The sequence below is a fragment of the Staurois parvus genome, unplaced genomic scaffold (genome assembly GCF_062004578.1).
Source record: "Staurois parvus isolate SC_StPar_1 unplaced genomic scaffold, SC_StPar_1.0 ptg000011l, whole genome shotgun sequence".
NCBI classification, from domain to species: Eukaryota; Metazoa; Chordata; class Amphibia; order Anura; family Ranidae; genus Staurois; species Staurois parvus.
The window spans coordinates 14,047,959-14,063,583 of NW_028317807.1; the positions used below are offsets into that span (position 1 = coordinate 14,047,959).

Sequence of the window (15,625 nt, forward strand, 5' to 3'; positions counted from 1 at the left end):
CCAGCTTAAAACAATTTTTGCTAACAACCATATTGCTTCTTTGTAGAATAGGCCAAATACAGATATGCTGCAAGAGACAAGATAAATACTAGATTCCTCTTTCAAAGCTAATAATAACCTCAGTATAACCAGTATATACCAATAGTCCGTAGTATATATCAGTCAGCAGTGCCATCTCCGGAAGAAGCCAAAGCAAGAACAGAGAATAAAAAAAGGCTAAAATATTAATCTGAGCATATATGGGGAAAACTTAAAGCAGTATTAAACCCAAAAACCAAAAAAATAATATACTGCAGCTTAGCAGTCCTTCAATGTGATGGATGTGTTCGTTTTTTTTCACCTGGTGCTCCCACCAGTAACACACTTTCTGTCTTAGAGTGTCTGCACTCCACTGTACGAACAATGGAGACACCTGTGTATGACAGCATTTCCATTTGGGGGGAAAGTAGTGTAAAGTCCGCCATACATGGATCAAAATTTCTTTTACAAAGAATTTTATTATAGAATAGGAAACAGCAGAGAATCAGTCAAAAACATATGCAATGAACAGCAGGAATATAACATGCAAAGGATTTGATGAATAACACAGGATATGTACTGATGAGAAAACATAAAAAATAAACTGCGTACATAAGTGCCGTATAGGAAGAAAACACAATAAATTGCAGAAATGATAGACATTTAGAGACCAATAACATAATAAACTCTAAGGAAAAATTGTTGCTGTATCAGCATACAAAATGCGAGAAGAATAGGAGAAGGAGCCTCTCTGAATAAGAGAGGTACTTAACACGCAGGGCTCCCAAAGGAGTCCAGCACATGGATGCAGTATAGCTGATACGGGGCTCAAAACAGGAATCACAACATGGATCAAAATTTCAATCCCTGTATAGGCAGGGTGGCTGTACAGAACAGGGGCGGACTGACAACTCATGGGGCCCCCGGGAAATTAGGGATCATGGGGCCCCTGTGCCCTTGCCCAAACTCAAAAAAGCCTATGAAAAAGGTACCAGGGGCATCTCATGGGGCCCCCTACTGACCCCGGGCCCTCAGGCAGTGCCCGAGTTTCCAAATGGTCAGTCCGCCCCTGGTACAGAAGTCGATCTACCCTGTTGCAACTGCCCTGTTGGAAAATTTCCACTTGATCAGCACTGCCAGTTTTAAATCAATGTATTCTGATGGCAAGGATGCCCCTCTGCTGTCAGAATACAAAGGCACAGCAGGAGGATTCCCCCATACCTCAAATGTGTGGATGGGGTAGATGAGTCATTTTATTTTTTTTTCAACTCACTGGTTGAACAAAAAAAATGAATTGTGTATGGACTGCCTTAGATGCACTAGCAAATTTAGATGGATCGACAAACACATTAGTTCGTCTTTACAATAAGTTGAAAAATAACAGCTATGCTGGTGGGATCAACAGGTGAAAATAAAAGAAAACAAATGCAGCCAACACATCTAAGAATTGGTAAGATGCAATATATAACTTTTTTGTTTTTAGGTTTAATACTGCTTAAGGGTGAGAATCTTGTCCCAGGTGATGCGTTCTATTGGTCACATAAGAGCATATTCTTACTTCATCAGCTTCCTCTACATCCTATTAACAGTGACTGGATTGACATCACAGCAGTAGTACCATGAACAGGCTGAATAGCACTTGGCAAAGAGGCCTTTGAAGATCTGTTTCAGTCAATGCACAACATTCCTGGGTTGAGATAACAGGCCATAATATTAGTTAATCAGGAAAACTGATTTACTTAGCTTGATAAACTGAACAAGTGTCATCAGCTTGACGCTTTATAACAGAATTAAGAAGGCAATTGGATCAAAGCGTTTATGCTATTAAAACATTTTCTTGCAACTAACAAAATACAGTTCTACCCTCTGGAGATACATTATCATGGCTGCTTCTGTTTGGTAGAAAGGAAGTTAAACAACCAATTAATATGATAATTGTATACATTATACATATTTGTACTTTCAAAAAAATTTTTTCCATGTGTGGGTATTTAAAAATACCCCCTTAACTGACATAATATTCATTAATGTGCATTGTTTTTTAAATCAGCTTCATGCTAAGTTTAACTTTGTTTAAATATCTACCTAATCCTTTAATCCACAGTGAGCATGAGAGTTTTTGAGTTGATACAGGCTTAGCACAGTGAAGGGACAGTACATTTTCTAACGCACTTTATTTTCCGCCTTACTGTTGCTTACTTGATAACTGTTGTACCTAAGTGGCTGTTGTACTGCAATACCAGATTTCTCCAGTAGGTGGAGCTGCACGTGAAATCTATTACTGTAGCTCCTGGCAGTGGTACTTGGCAAGAGCTGCAGAGTCTGGAATTCATGTATGTTTCTACAAATGAAAAACACAGTCTCTTTGTGATTTTGATGTTTTCATCCTAAAAGTATTCCAGACTGCCTTATCTTTCCTTTGTGTATTTTATCATTATGAAATACACATCAAAATGCTAAAATACAGTTACAAATAAATCACAACTGAAGCGCAGGCAAATGAAAACCAACAATTAGAAACCAGGTTCCAAGAAACAAAGAGCCTTACCAGATAAACTATTGTATTTGTTTTTTTAAAATGCAGAATTGTAGTGCTAAAAGTGACCCTTTTCCCTGTCATCTGGTGAACAGGTTGTGTCTTGCTGCCATTTTCAATCCAACCCATGATCCAGACCATTATCTGCCTGTGTAAAGCAGCTCAGCTTGGCCATACATCCTATACGTCTGGTGGGCAAAGCCAAGTGCTTTGGCTTACCCACCCATAAAACTCCTGCCCAGTTATTGATTCAAGGAGTCTGGGCAGTTACATGTTATGTTGGCAGTACTGTTGTTGATTGTAGTTCTGCTTAGACTCTTTCTGTAAAAGAACGCCCATACATGCTCACATTATTAGATAGCTGCCAGGGCTATTGGGACAAGTAGTCCAAAACAGTTGCACTTATTTTACAAGCCTGACTTGTTTTCCTGCTAGTATTAAGCTCTCACAGATTACTTTTGGAGCTGCTACACCGGATAACATGACCAAACTTTCAGAAAATATTTATAGCACTTATATACTAGACTACATTTTAAATTATTTATTTTGACACGTTTTTCTATACTGTCCAGTACCAACAAGATGTTCATTTTAAAGTTGAAAAAGATCAACAATCTTTTCTAGTGATTATCCTGTAATAATACGGGATTAGCAATGAGCACATACAAACATTGGGTATTGTTACATCTGGCACCGTTGTAGAACCCAGCCCAAGCCAGAATCTTTTTTCTTAGTTTTGGATAGATTGTAGAAGAATTATTATACAGTTTGCTCAGTTCTTTATAACGAGAGACAATACAGAAACAATACAGTTCAATACAAGAGAATTAGGAGGGTCCTGCTCCTTGGAGCTTACAATCTAAGATAAGAAAATCTTCCAGCTTTTTATTGTTGTCTATGCCTCATTGGGCCGGAGAGAAGAGCAATCCAATGAGATGCAGTCACTGATTGGACATTCAAACAGCTGTGGGTGCCAGGACTGTGTGAAAATAATAGCTGGCAAGAGAGATTTCTCCATCCATGCTGATTAACAAGGATGGAGGAATTGATTTTCTCTAATTTAGCCTAAGAGAAATCTAGCTATATATGGCTAATCTAAGAGTCTCCAACATGAACACAGACTGCAGTAAAAACAAAAAAAAAAACGAAGGAAAAAAAAGTTGTCTAGAGTTGGGCTTTACAATAAGAGACAAATCAATATGCAGTATAACTTTCTGGCTTGTAATTATTTCTTCTCTTTCAGACTTTCTAGAAATGGCAAAGGTTGAATATGGGCCCTGTAATATACCCGCTTATCAGTGCTGTGGGCACTTGTGCAAAAATGAAAGAAAATGCTCTATCAAGTTACTGTATACTGATAGTTAGGGGCGGACTGACCATTTGGAAACACGGGCACTGCCCGAGGGCCCAGGGTCAGTAGGGGGCCCCATGAGTTGCCCCTGGTACCTTTTTCATAGGCTTTTTTGAGTTTGGGCAAGGACACAGGGGCCCCATGATCTATTGCCCGGGGGCCCCATGAGTTGTCAGTCCGCCCCTGCTGATAGCTTTATTCTAAGCTTCAGTACCAAACCCTACACAAAGGGAAACAAAAACAGAATTCATTTTGTGGATGTTTGCTAATTACGTTTTGCTACCTCTCTTTTTCCAGCTGTGCCTCTCAACATTCTAATTATTAGTCTACGCCTCACCTGGATAATGCAAGTATTCCTGATTACGGTGAGCCTTAAATTTGTCTCAGGCCCCATTAGGCAGTTTTTGAAACCCGTGATACCTTGCCGTGTGCATATATCATGAGGTTAATAAATTGTCCACGGACTGCAGGAAAGAATCCAGCTTCCAGGAGATTTGAATTAAAGGGACAGTTCTGGCAGATATGCAATAAGAGATTTGTATTAAGAGGATTTATAGTGTTTATTTTAATATTACAGGAGAATCTGGATGGCTCCCATCGGAGACTTCAGTTAAGCAGAGTTGTTTTCATTCTGTTTCCCGTGTTGTTATAGCAACTAAATGGTACGCTGCTTGTTATTCAGAAAGCACTGATCTATAGCAGTATTTGGGTCTTTGTGGATGGCATTAGGCGTTTGATGTACTCGGCAGAATTTTGAAGTCTTGTCTTTCTACAAAAAAAAAAATATTCTCCACTCCCTGTAGTTTAGACATGCAGGTATCAGCTCTATGTTTCAACTGTGATTGTAATCAGATAGAAATGAAACATCAACCCAAACAGTCAGCATAAATGGAATAAAGACAACCTTTGAAAGGTACATGTGTTATACCCAATATGTCATAGGAGCTGCTTTTTTTTTTTTTTTGCTTTTTTTATCTGGTTACACAAAGCTTCTACTACATATAGTAACCTTTTCTCCTGAAAGATAATTCTTGCCCTCTTATCAACCAGTTGAACAGTAGCTCTTGTCCAATATATATATATATATATATATATATATATATATATATATATATATATATATATATACACACACACATTCACATAACTGCTGCTCAGGGAAAGGGAATAACAATGTCTACATGTGTACTTGCTTTGACGCATGGCTATATTAAGACTTTAAAGTAATAATCTTTCCCATGAAATTTCCATATTTATTAATGTGAAATTTACACCAGTAAGCTGAAGACCCACTTTTTCTGCATATTTGCATTTGAGTGAAAGCTTATACCTGGCATTCCATGTAGTCGGTTATATTCCATAGACTGCATAGCACAACCAGAGAACAGACCATAGTTTAAACAAAGGAAGGATTAATTTTATAGCTTTACCACTTCTGTAGTGATTTCTGAAAGGTGTGTGAGCTTTCCATTAGCTTAGCACATCTATGTTGAGATCTATTAACAAATGCAAAGGGCTATTGAAATTCTGAGGTCATGAGTGTTTCTTTGAATCCAATGAGGACACAACTTGTACTGAACTTGTATACACTCTGTACATTTTCTGTGGCGTTGGGTTGTTCCAGTCCATAACTTACTAGAGGGTGATTGGTTTTGCTGGCCATGATAATGTCAAACCTGAAGTTTATCTCTACCTTTTGTATAGAGTAGGAATTCTTTTATTTCTTTTTGCTCTCTGCATCCTGTTAGGGAGATTTTTCTTTACTTCCTATCTTGGAGATATAACAGATAATGAAGAAATCTCTCCTAAATGATGGGAAATCCACATTTACACAGCTGCCCCAGAAAAGATATCTCCAAGACATCCACTCTATCCTTTTTCCCAGTGACAACTGTAAAATGTTGCATTTCCCATCACTGTTATCCTGGTGACAGTGTTCATCAGGACATGTAAAAAGGGTGAAACTCCCCAGCGGGGAGACAGGAAAAAGGACTTAACAATGGTCCTAACCTTTCCACACTTTTGGTTTCAGATATGCATTAAGTAAAAGTCAATCCAAGTTGTAAAAAATGTATCTTTGTTGGTAACATTAGTGGAAAAAGAACAGCTACTGTACAGACAGGTAGAAATCTTGACATGCTTTGATGTGAAAGTTAAAAAAGACTCATAGAGAAGATGGGAGAAGATTTTAACATATGGGATTTGCATGCATATGATGTATGTCATGTACTGTATATTTCTGTGTATCATTTTACATGTGTGGTTGTGCAGCTGATCAAATGATCAGAGCAGTTTATGAATCACATAGAAACACAGATGATGTAATTGGGTGATAATAAGGTGGGAAGATTTGACATAGATTGCTCTTGACGTGACATATGAATGCATCCATTGGCAACATCTAGGTGCTAATCACTTGTCAAACATTGTAGGAGTCATTAGACTGTACTTACGAAACTCCTTCCATCAAGAAAATGTTTGTGTTTTTCACACATCTTCATATTTTTTCTTTATGTGAATGACGTAGTATATATCTATCTGTACATCCATCAAATAATTCACGCTCCTTTATACATATTTACGTACTATTGCAGATATGTTTTTCCCTTTATCCAATTGACAATGTATCCAATTCATATACATCTGCAGCCTATGGAAACAAAGTCGGAATGTCCTTTAGTGAAATCTATTCTGGAAAGAAATCCATAAACAGCCATTTTGGCATTTAATTAAATTGTACTCCTTCTGTTTTATGGCAGTCACTGTTTTAGAAAAGGCCACAGTTCAGAACTGATGCAAATTCTTGCAAATGGCTATTGAAAGGCTAAGCTGCTATTTTTCTTGTGCTGTTCCCTTTTAACGACAGACATGATTGCATTGATTATTGAAGAGATAAGCAACTGTATTAATCAGCAGTCAGTGAGGAAGTGCCTTGCTGCTGGAAAAGAAATTGCATTTTAAATTCTAATTGTTTAGTTTTTAACCAGAGGAACCCATAGCTGATGTGTAACAGACTTCTTTGTGCTTTTCTTGGTCACCTATAGCAGCAAGGATGCACTCAGCTCATTCTGAAAAATTAATTTTAAATATGAATCATGTGGATTATGCAATAAGTGTAGAATTGTATGCAACACACTATTCAACACACTAACCCCCAGGCCACTTTGTATTGGGCAGAGGGGAGAATAGCTGTCTATTTACATCAGTATACGCTAGGCTAAATGAAATCCAATGCTGATTATTTGATTATTTTAAAATAAAGACAGAAAAAAAATGAAAATACTTTGGCTATATAAAAGAATTTGGGAGCATTATATTTTATAAAGTTGTTGTAGTGTTATAGTTGAGAAATGCATTCTGTAATCGTCTGTTAATAATGTGGATGCAGATTATGCAAATACGTTAGGTCAGAAAGGGCATACGCTGGTAGACTGATAAACTATCCAGTATTTGCTAGGGATGTGACCTCTTAAGGCATTAGTAGTGATAACTAAGTAGTATACAGATTAAGAAACCAATGGTGTGTTTACAGGCATGAAAGTATATACAAAGTCTCAACACTCATTGCTCTTAATCGTTCCTTTCTCCCCAAAGAAAAGAAAAGGGAGCATAAGTCAGAGGTTTTAGGAAACATCTCAAAGCTTTTATGTACATGGCTTTTGAAGGTTATTCTTTTTAGTATTTTGCTTTTGTAGAGTAATATTGACCAGTCAATTCCTTAATCTTTCTTTGCAGGTTGTCATTGAGGGAATTGTTGGAAGGGGCCAGTCAGGAGAGATATCTGTGGATGACATTCGAATAGCTAATGACATCCCCTTGGAGCACTGTATGGGTAAGGCATGATCAGACTTTTCTTTGTTGGCTAAGTTTCCTATCAAACAATATTTGTGTGCAATGAAAGTTCAACATTATGTAACTAATGTTACTTGCGGCATAACTAAGGACATTGTACATTTTGAACCCCCCACCCTCACAAACTAGACTTATAAATGTGCTTATTATTATTTGCAAATTAATGCGAAAATAGTTTTGGTCTCATTGAGGGCATTGGTATTTCGACATCCAATCCTGTATAATTACATTGCCAGAAATGTTTTTAAATCAGTGTCTTCATAATAAATTAAATAAGAAAATAGAGAATTGGTTTTGCTTGCCCTATTGCAATAAATGACTTGTGGTCCAGTTGCACCAAATTACAACTCCCTTGTTTTTCTCTTGCATACTCATCCTTGTTTTACTCATTAAAGTTCTGGAGAATATTTCAAATCCACTCTTCTCTTACTAACTCCACCACTCAGTTTAACTCTGCATGTATTAGTTAGCACAGAAACTTATTGCTGCCTTCACTTGAAGACCCTACGTGCCTTTTATTCTTTAGAGTAGGATTCAGCTTTCAGACTTCTGTCTCCATAGTCTGTCTTCAGAACCCATGGAGATCATAGGGTTGGCTTTCAGATCCATGTCTCCACTAGTCTTTGGCTACATGTAATAGCATACTACCACCTACTGTTAATGTGTGGCCTCCTTTATAGCAAGTTACAGTAAAGTGGTATTACCCTGTGGAAACCTAGCCCTGAGAACCCATAAATACTTTACATACCAACATGGACACTGAAAAATGCAGAGCTTCCAGACAGGAAGGGTCAGCACTGGAATCCTTGGATTCCATATTTAAACAAATTGTGGGTATTGAAGCTCAAACAGTTTGGGTGGCAACATTTCCTGACAGCTGTAATGACTTTGAAAAATCAGCAAATAACATAACAAAATACAAAGAATTATGATTCCTTATAAATCCAACTGAAGTGAGGCATTAATCCTGACATTATTATAATCTTTAGGAATGCAGGTAGATTAATATCCCTCCTGTAAGATTTTAGTATCATCAGTTACCACATTTAGCAAGGTGTTCTGGCATGGGTGAGCAGAATCAACAATAGCTAATGAACAAACAATTAACTAAAACAATACCAGCATTATTTTACTCAATGTTATTAACATTGTGCTTCAATGGATACATACCAACTAACAGCAAAATCATATTAAAGGGTTGAAAAATACTTAGGAAAGTTTTTCAACTTTCCCCGACAAAGTCATCTGAAGTACTGTGGTTATTCTGAATGACAGAAGGTAACCACAGTGGTTGCATAGGCTCAGGTACAAGGTAATTATTAGGTACTCATGATGAATAATATCCAGTAGTAGTCCAAATCTGCATCAACTATCTTTAGGTTCCATTCTATTACCTAGACATTCAAATGGCACATATATTACCTAAGGAATGGGGTAAATTTGTAATTTTATCTGTAGGGTATCTGTGTTTGAGTTCCTGGGTCTGTACACCTGTTCTGAGGATTATGAGGGATGCCTTCCTTTTGGATGTTTAATTTATGTTATATTATGGAAAATGCAACTAAAGGCTTTGGAACATGTAAGAGTGGGTGGGAACACCCAAAACTCCTAAGTGCAAAAAAGCCATTGAAAACAACTGGGAATGATAACAGAGACATTTTTCAGTGATGGAGCACCCATTACATATGAAAGTACATGGGCTGACTCAACCCACCAGCCTACATTTATATCTAAAATTTCCCCTTTGGCTGGTCTGGTTCTTTAAGTTAGGTGCTGAGTTTTTTTTAGTTGTTTTATGAAGTTATTCAGATGGGATCCATAACATCTGGACCAAATATTACAATTCATTGTTTTATGGTGATAATTTATATGTGGAATTTCCACATACCCTATCATTCTGCAAACCAAGAAAACAATGAAGTAATATGTCACAGAGCCAGGAAAAACATATATTTTCTACATAGAGATACCAATTTCTCTCAGGATAGGCAATAAGTGGCTGGCTGATCACCTTGGGATATGTAGTTCAGATGCTGATGACAAAATATGCTTGCTTTAATTAATGATAGTCATAGAAGCCATGAGAGTATAATTGTTCTGTTCCTCTCCAGGATTACATATCAACAGCAGGGATGTTGTTCCTGGTGCTCTGAGCGGAATAGACCAAGCACCTAATCAATAAGCAACTCTTGCACTCATGCCCGCATCGACATTGCATATTAAATCAAATGTAATGAATCCTGTGGGAGATTCGTACATGTATCTGAAATTAACATACCAATGTGGTTTACAACATTGCCTTTACCCAACATGAAGAACAAAGCATTTTAATAATAAACAGTAAACTTGAGAAATGTCAGAAATGTTTTTAAATTTCAGCAGGTCTTAAAGACACAACTGAGCTCTGACCTTGCGCTCCTTGAAGTGGCCATTGTCTGATCTTGGCAATATGTGAACAGTAAAGCACTTGATACTAGTACTTACCCCCTGCCTTAATAAAAATACACACCCCTGCCTTAATTCTAATACACACCCCTGCCTTATCACTAGTACACACCCCCTGCCCTAATACTGATACACACCCCCTGCCCTGATACTAGTACATAAACCCTGCCATGATACTAGTACATACCTGCCTTAATACTAGTACTCACCCACCTTCCTTAATACTAGTACATACCCCCTGCCCTGATACTAGTACACACCCCCTGCCCTGATACTAGTACACACCCCTGCCATGATACTAGTACACACCCCCTGGCCTGATACTAGTACATAACCCTGCCATGATACTAGTACACACACCCTGCCATGATACTAGTACACACCCCCTGCCCTGATACTAGTACACACACCCTTCCCTGATACTAGTACACACCCCCTGCCATGATACTAGTACACACACCCTGCCATGATACTAGTACACACCCCCTGCCCTGATACTAGTACTCACCCTCTGCTCTGATACTAGTACACACACCCTGCCCTGATACTAGTACACACCCCCTGCCATGATACTAGTACACACCCCCTGCCATGATACTAGTACACACCCCCTGCCCTGATACTAGTACACACCCCCTGCCATGATACCAATACACACACCCTGCCCTGATACTAGTACACACCCCCTGCCATGATACTAGTACACACCCCCTGCCCTGATACTAGTACTCACCCCCTGCCATGATACAAGTACACACACCTTGCCATGATACTAGTACACACCCCCTGCCATGATACTAGTACACACCCCCTGCCATGATACTAGTACACACCCCCTGCCATGATACTAGTACACACCCCCTGCCCTGATACTAGTACACACCCCCTGCCATGATACCAATACACACCCCCTGCCCTGATACTAGTACACACCCCCTGCCATGATACTAGTACACACCCCCTGCCCTGATACTAGTACTCACCCCCTGCCATGATACAAGTACACACACCCTGCCATGATACTAGTACACACCCCCTGCCATGATACTAGTACACACCCCCTGCCATGATACTAGTACACACCCCCTGCCATGATACTAGTACACACACCCTGCCATGATACTAGTACACACACCTTGCCTTGATATTAGTACTCACCCTTTCCTTACTACTAGTACACACCCCCTGCCTTAATACTGGTACACACTCCCTGTCCTGAAACTATTGAACACCTTCTGCCTTGATACTAGTACACATCCTGTGCCTTGATACTAGTTCACACACACCCTTCCTTAAAACTAGTACATATTCACTACCACGATACTAGTATACACCGCTTCCTTGATACTAGTACACACATTCTGCTTTAATTCTAGTAAACACCCCCTGCCCTGATACTAGTACACACCCCCTGCCCTGATACTAGTACACACACCCTGCCATGATACTAGTACACACCCCCTGCCCTGATACTAGTACACACACCCTGCCCTGATACTAGTACACACCCCCTGCCCTGATACTAGTACACACCCCCTGCCATGATACTAGTACACACACCCTGCCATGATACTAGTATACACCCCCTGCCCTGATACTAGTACACACCCCCTGCCCTGATACTAGTACTCACCCCCTGCCCTGATACTAGTACACACACCCTGCCTTGATACTAGTACACACCCCCTGCCATGATACTAGTACACACCCCCTACCCTGATACTAGTACACCCCCCCCCTGCCCTGATACTAGTACACACCCCCTGCCATGATACCAATACACACCCCCTGCCCTGATACTAGTACACACCCCCTGCCCTGATACTAGTACACACCCCCTGCCCTGATACTAGTACTCACCCCCTGCCATGATACTAGTACACACCCCCTGCCCTGATACTAGTACTCACCCCCTGCCATGATACTAGTACTCACCCCCTGCCATGATACTAGTACACACCCCCTGCCATGATACTAGTACACACCCCCTGCCATGATACTAGTACACACCCCCTGCCTTGATATTAGTACTCACCCTTTCCTTACTACTAGTACACACCCCCTGCCTTAATACTGGTACACACTCCCTGTCCTGAAACTATTGAACACCTTCTGCCTTGATACTAGTACACATCCTGTGCCTTGATACTAGTTCACACACCCCCTTCCTTAAAACTAGTACATATTCACTACCATGATACTAGTATACACCCCTTCCTTGATACTAGTACACACATTCTGCTTTAATTCTAGTACACACCCATTGGGTCATACAGTTGCACTCCTCCTGCCTTAATACTAATATACACCCCTTGCACTAAAACTAGTTCACCCCCAACCCAACCTTGATACTAGTAAACATTATATACTTGTATATTTAAAGGAGATATAGTTGTCACAGCATACACTTCATTTTAAAACATCAGCATTGTAATAGCAATACATACAATATGTATTGACAATCCAAAATAAGCTTTCTTGAAAAATCTCCTTTCATGTTGTGAGTGCTGCCTATCTGCCGATCATCTCTTTCCACAACTTGCAGTCCCTGCATGCTTTGCAGCTTCTCCTCTACTGTTTACCTTCGGTGTCTAAGGACTTTATATCCCATGGTACCTTGCTGCCTGCAAGTTGTGATTCCTGAAACTCCTCTGTAGTTCACAAGGCAGGCTTTGTGAGATGTGTGACACAGCAGTGCTTACACACAGGTTATTGTGAATAGCTATCACAGAATTCAAGGAAGCAAATGTGTGGGATTTTCGCAAAGTAAGCTTACAAGCTTTCAGATTGTTCAGATTAATAGGAGTAAGTTAGAAATAATGGTTATACAATGTGGAAATTAATATGTGATTTTACATTTTGGCCATATATACACTTTAACATATAATATATTCCTGTTTTCTGTTATAGAACCAATTACTGCTTTTCCCCACCCAACAGTATATCCTGGTAAGTAATATAAGATAATGTATTATGTTTGGCTTTTTAATTGCACATAAAAAGCTTTGGTTTAGTTTCATTGTTTTAAATGTACACATTGTGAAACATACCTCAGTAGACATGGCCCTATCATAGTAAGTAAAGACCTGATTAATGTAAGGTGCCCCTATGTGAGACTTGTTTGGCTAATAGTTGAATGTTCTACTGAATAAACAGCTAAACTGCAAAGGATGACCCATTGCTTAAATTGCTAGTTACCTGGTCCTTCTGCTGACCCACTTTCTGGGTCTGTGAGTTACAGGCCAGAAACCTGGAGTCAGCCTAACATGCAGTCAAGTAACTTTGCAGAAGAAGAGGTCAGCAATGGCAGGGTTCCATTTAAAGCTGAGCTCTAGGTAAGTTTTTTTTCTGCATGATTACACTATTCCAGCTTGGGCCGATGTAAGAATACTTATTCCATAGTTGTCTGATCCCTGTGGAATCAAAAAATCACTGTAGTAGTTGGCACTACCACAGTGGTCTTTGCCGGCTCCTGGGTGCCATTCTGAGCTGCTTCCCTACTGCAAAGGAACCACAGGAGGTTGCTTGTTCAGCATGAGCACCATTCATAAAATGCCTTGCATTTTTTTCAATCAATGTAAAGCATTCTCTGATTGGACAAGGTGGAAATCACCCCACCTCTTCACCTTCAGGAAATGTATTGCATTCATTAGGAAAAATTCAAGGTGTTCTCTGAAGGGCATTCATGACTAGTATGTAGTCTCCTGTGGTCACTATGCAGCTACTCAGCACCAGACCTGAAAGACAGTGAAGATCACTGTAGTAGCAGTGGCGATTTTTTATGAGTAAAGAATTCAACTCCTTTAGTAAATCGTCCCAAATAGGTTTCTTGCTTGAGATCTAATAAGAGAGAGGTCTACAGAAGCAGCTACTGTATTTTGTGAATTGAAGTAACTTAAACTGGCCATACATGGATTGAAATTTATACGGTTCCGCAGATCCATGTATTGCTCTGTGTTTGTACAGAAGTCAATCAACTTCTGTACAACCGCTTTGTCAGATGTTTACCATTCGATCAACGCTACAGGCTATAGCCTGCAACGCTAATCGGTGTATTCTGACAGCGGTGGAAGCTCCTCGTTGTCAGAATACATAGCAGGAAGGATTGCTACATCCACCTCAAATGTATGGAAGAGGGAATCGGATCACTTTTTTCATTCAACCCACTGCTGATGAAAAAACTGACTCATCTATGGGCCACCAATTTAAAATTTATAAGTTATTTACAATAACTTATTGGCAAAAAATTGTCGCACTTAGTGATGTAATGGATCAAATTGCTTACGATCACCTATTTTATTACATATTAATATATAATATCTCCTAGATTGTAAGCTCCAAGGAGCAGGGCTCTCCTAACCCTCTTTCATTGAACTGTATTGTTGCTGTATTGTCTCCCGTTATATTGTAAAGTGCTGAGCAAACTGTTGGCGCTATATAAATCCTCTATAATAATAATAATATATAGCTTTTCATTATTTTAGGCTGCTCAGTCATGTATTTCACATCTTTATTATAAATCTGTAAATACATTTCTGGATTGAACTGAGGACACTTGGAAATGATAAAACCTATTATTATTATTATACAGGATTTATATAGCGCCAACAGTTTGCTCAGCGCTTTACAATATAAAGGGAGACAATACAACAACAATACAGTTCAATACAAGAGGGATAGGAGGGCCCTGCTCCTTGGAGCTTACAATCTAAGATCCATTAGCAGTACTGTAGACAAAGAATTATCATATTTGTCCATGTAGCCCTCATTATCTTCTCTTTGTCATTTACATTGGATAGCATGAGCATAAATATTGTCTACCGGAGACACAAGGGATTTGTGACCACAGCTGACCCAAGAGCTGTATGTTAGTAAAAGCTAAATTATCAATACAGTCTAATGTAACTGGTTTTTATCATTCAGTTGATTTTTGGTTGCATCCTTATCTCAGCAATAATAACAATACAATAGATGACCTAACTGTTGTAAATCTTCCATTAAAGGCTGAGATGAAAACAGAGATTTTAAATTGTTATTGTCATCCACAATATTGGAGCGCGCCATGCTTCAGAGCAATAGATTTTATGGAGCCTGTGTCTGTGAAATTGGATCCATGTTTTAGGGAATAGTATGGAGAACTTCATGTTGTGTTGTCGAATATAGCGTTGTGTCTTTTAGTCTAATAACATTCTCGTTGTTATTAACGTTGGGAAACACAATCCTAATGTGTCTCCCATTATGGCAGTACTTGGTGAGCATTCGACATTAAAACTAGAGGAAAATAGAGGAATGAGGCTGACATTTGCCTTTGTAATACAATAGCCAGGTGCACAGAGACTCCTGAATCAGATATAAATACATAATCCTATAATGATAATAATCTGCACCTAATTATAAATTGCCTATTTACATAGCATATTTAG

The 15,625-nt window shown here is 39.1% G+C and overlaps 1 protein-coding gene across 2 annotated transcripts in view; it reads left to right on the forward strand.

The window, feature by feature from the left end:
- The window catches only part of NRP2 (neuropilin 2), a 204,391-nt gene that overhangs the window by 159,324 nt on the left and 29,442 nt on the right, over positions 1 to 15,625 (forward strand). For both annotated transcript variants that reach the window (XM_089670967.1, XM_089670973.1), the window contains exons 14-15: positions 7,641 to 7,737; positions 13,113 to 13,151. In XM_089670967.1, coding sequence (XP_089527093.1) covers positions 7,641 to 7,737; positions 13,113 to 13,151 — 136 coding nt within the window. The remainder of the gene's footprint in view (positions 1 to 7,640; positions 7,738 to 13,112; positions 13,152 to 15,625) is intronic.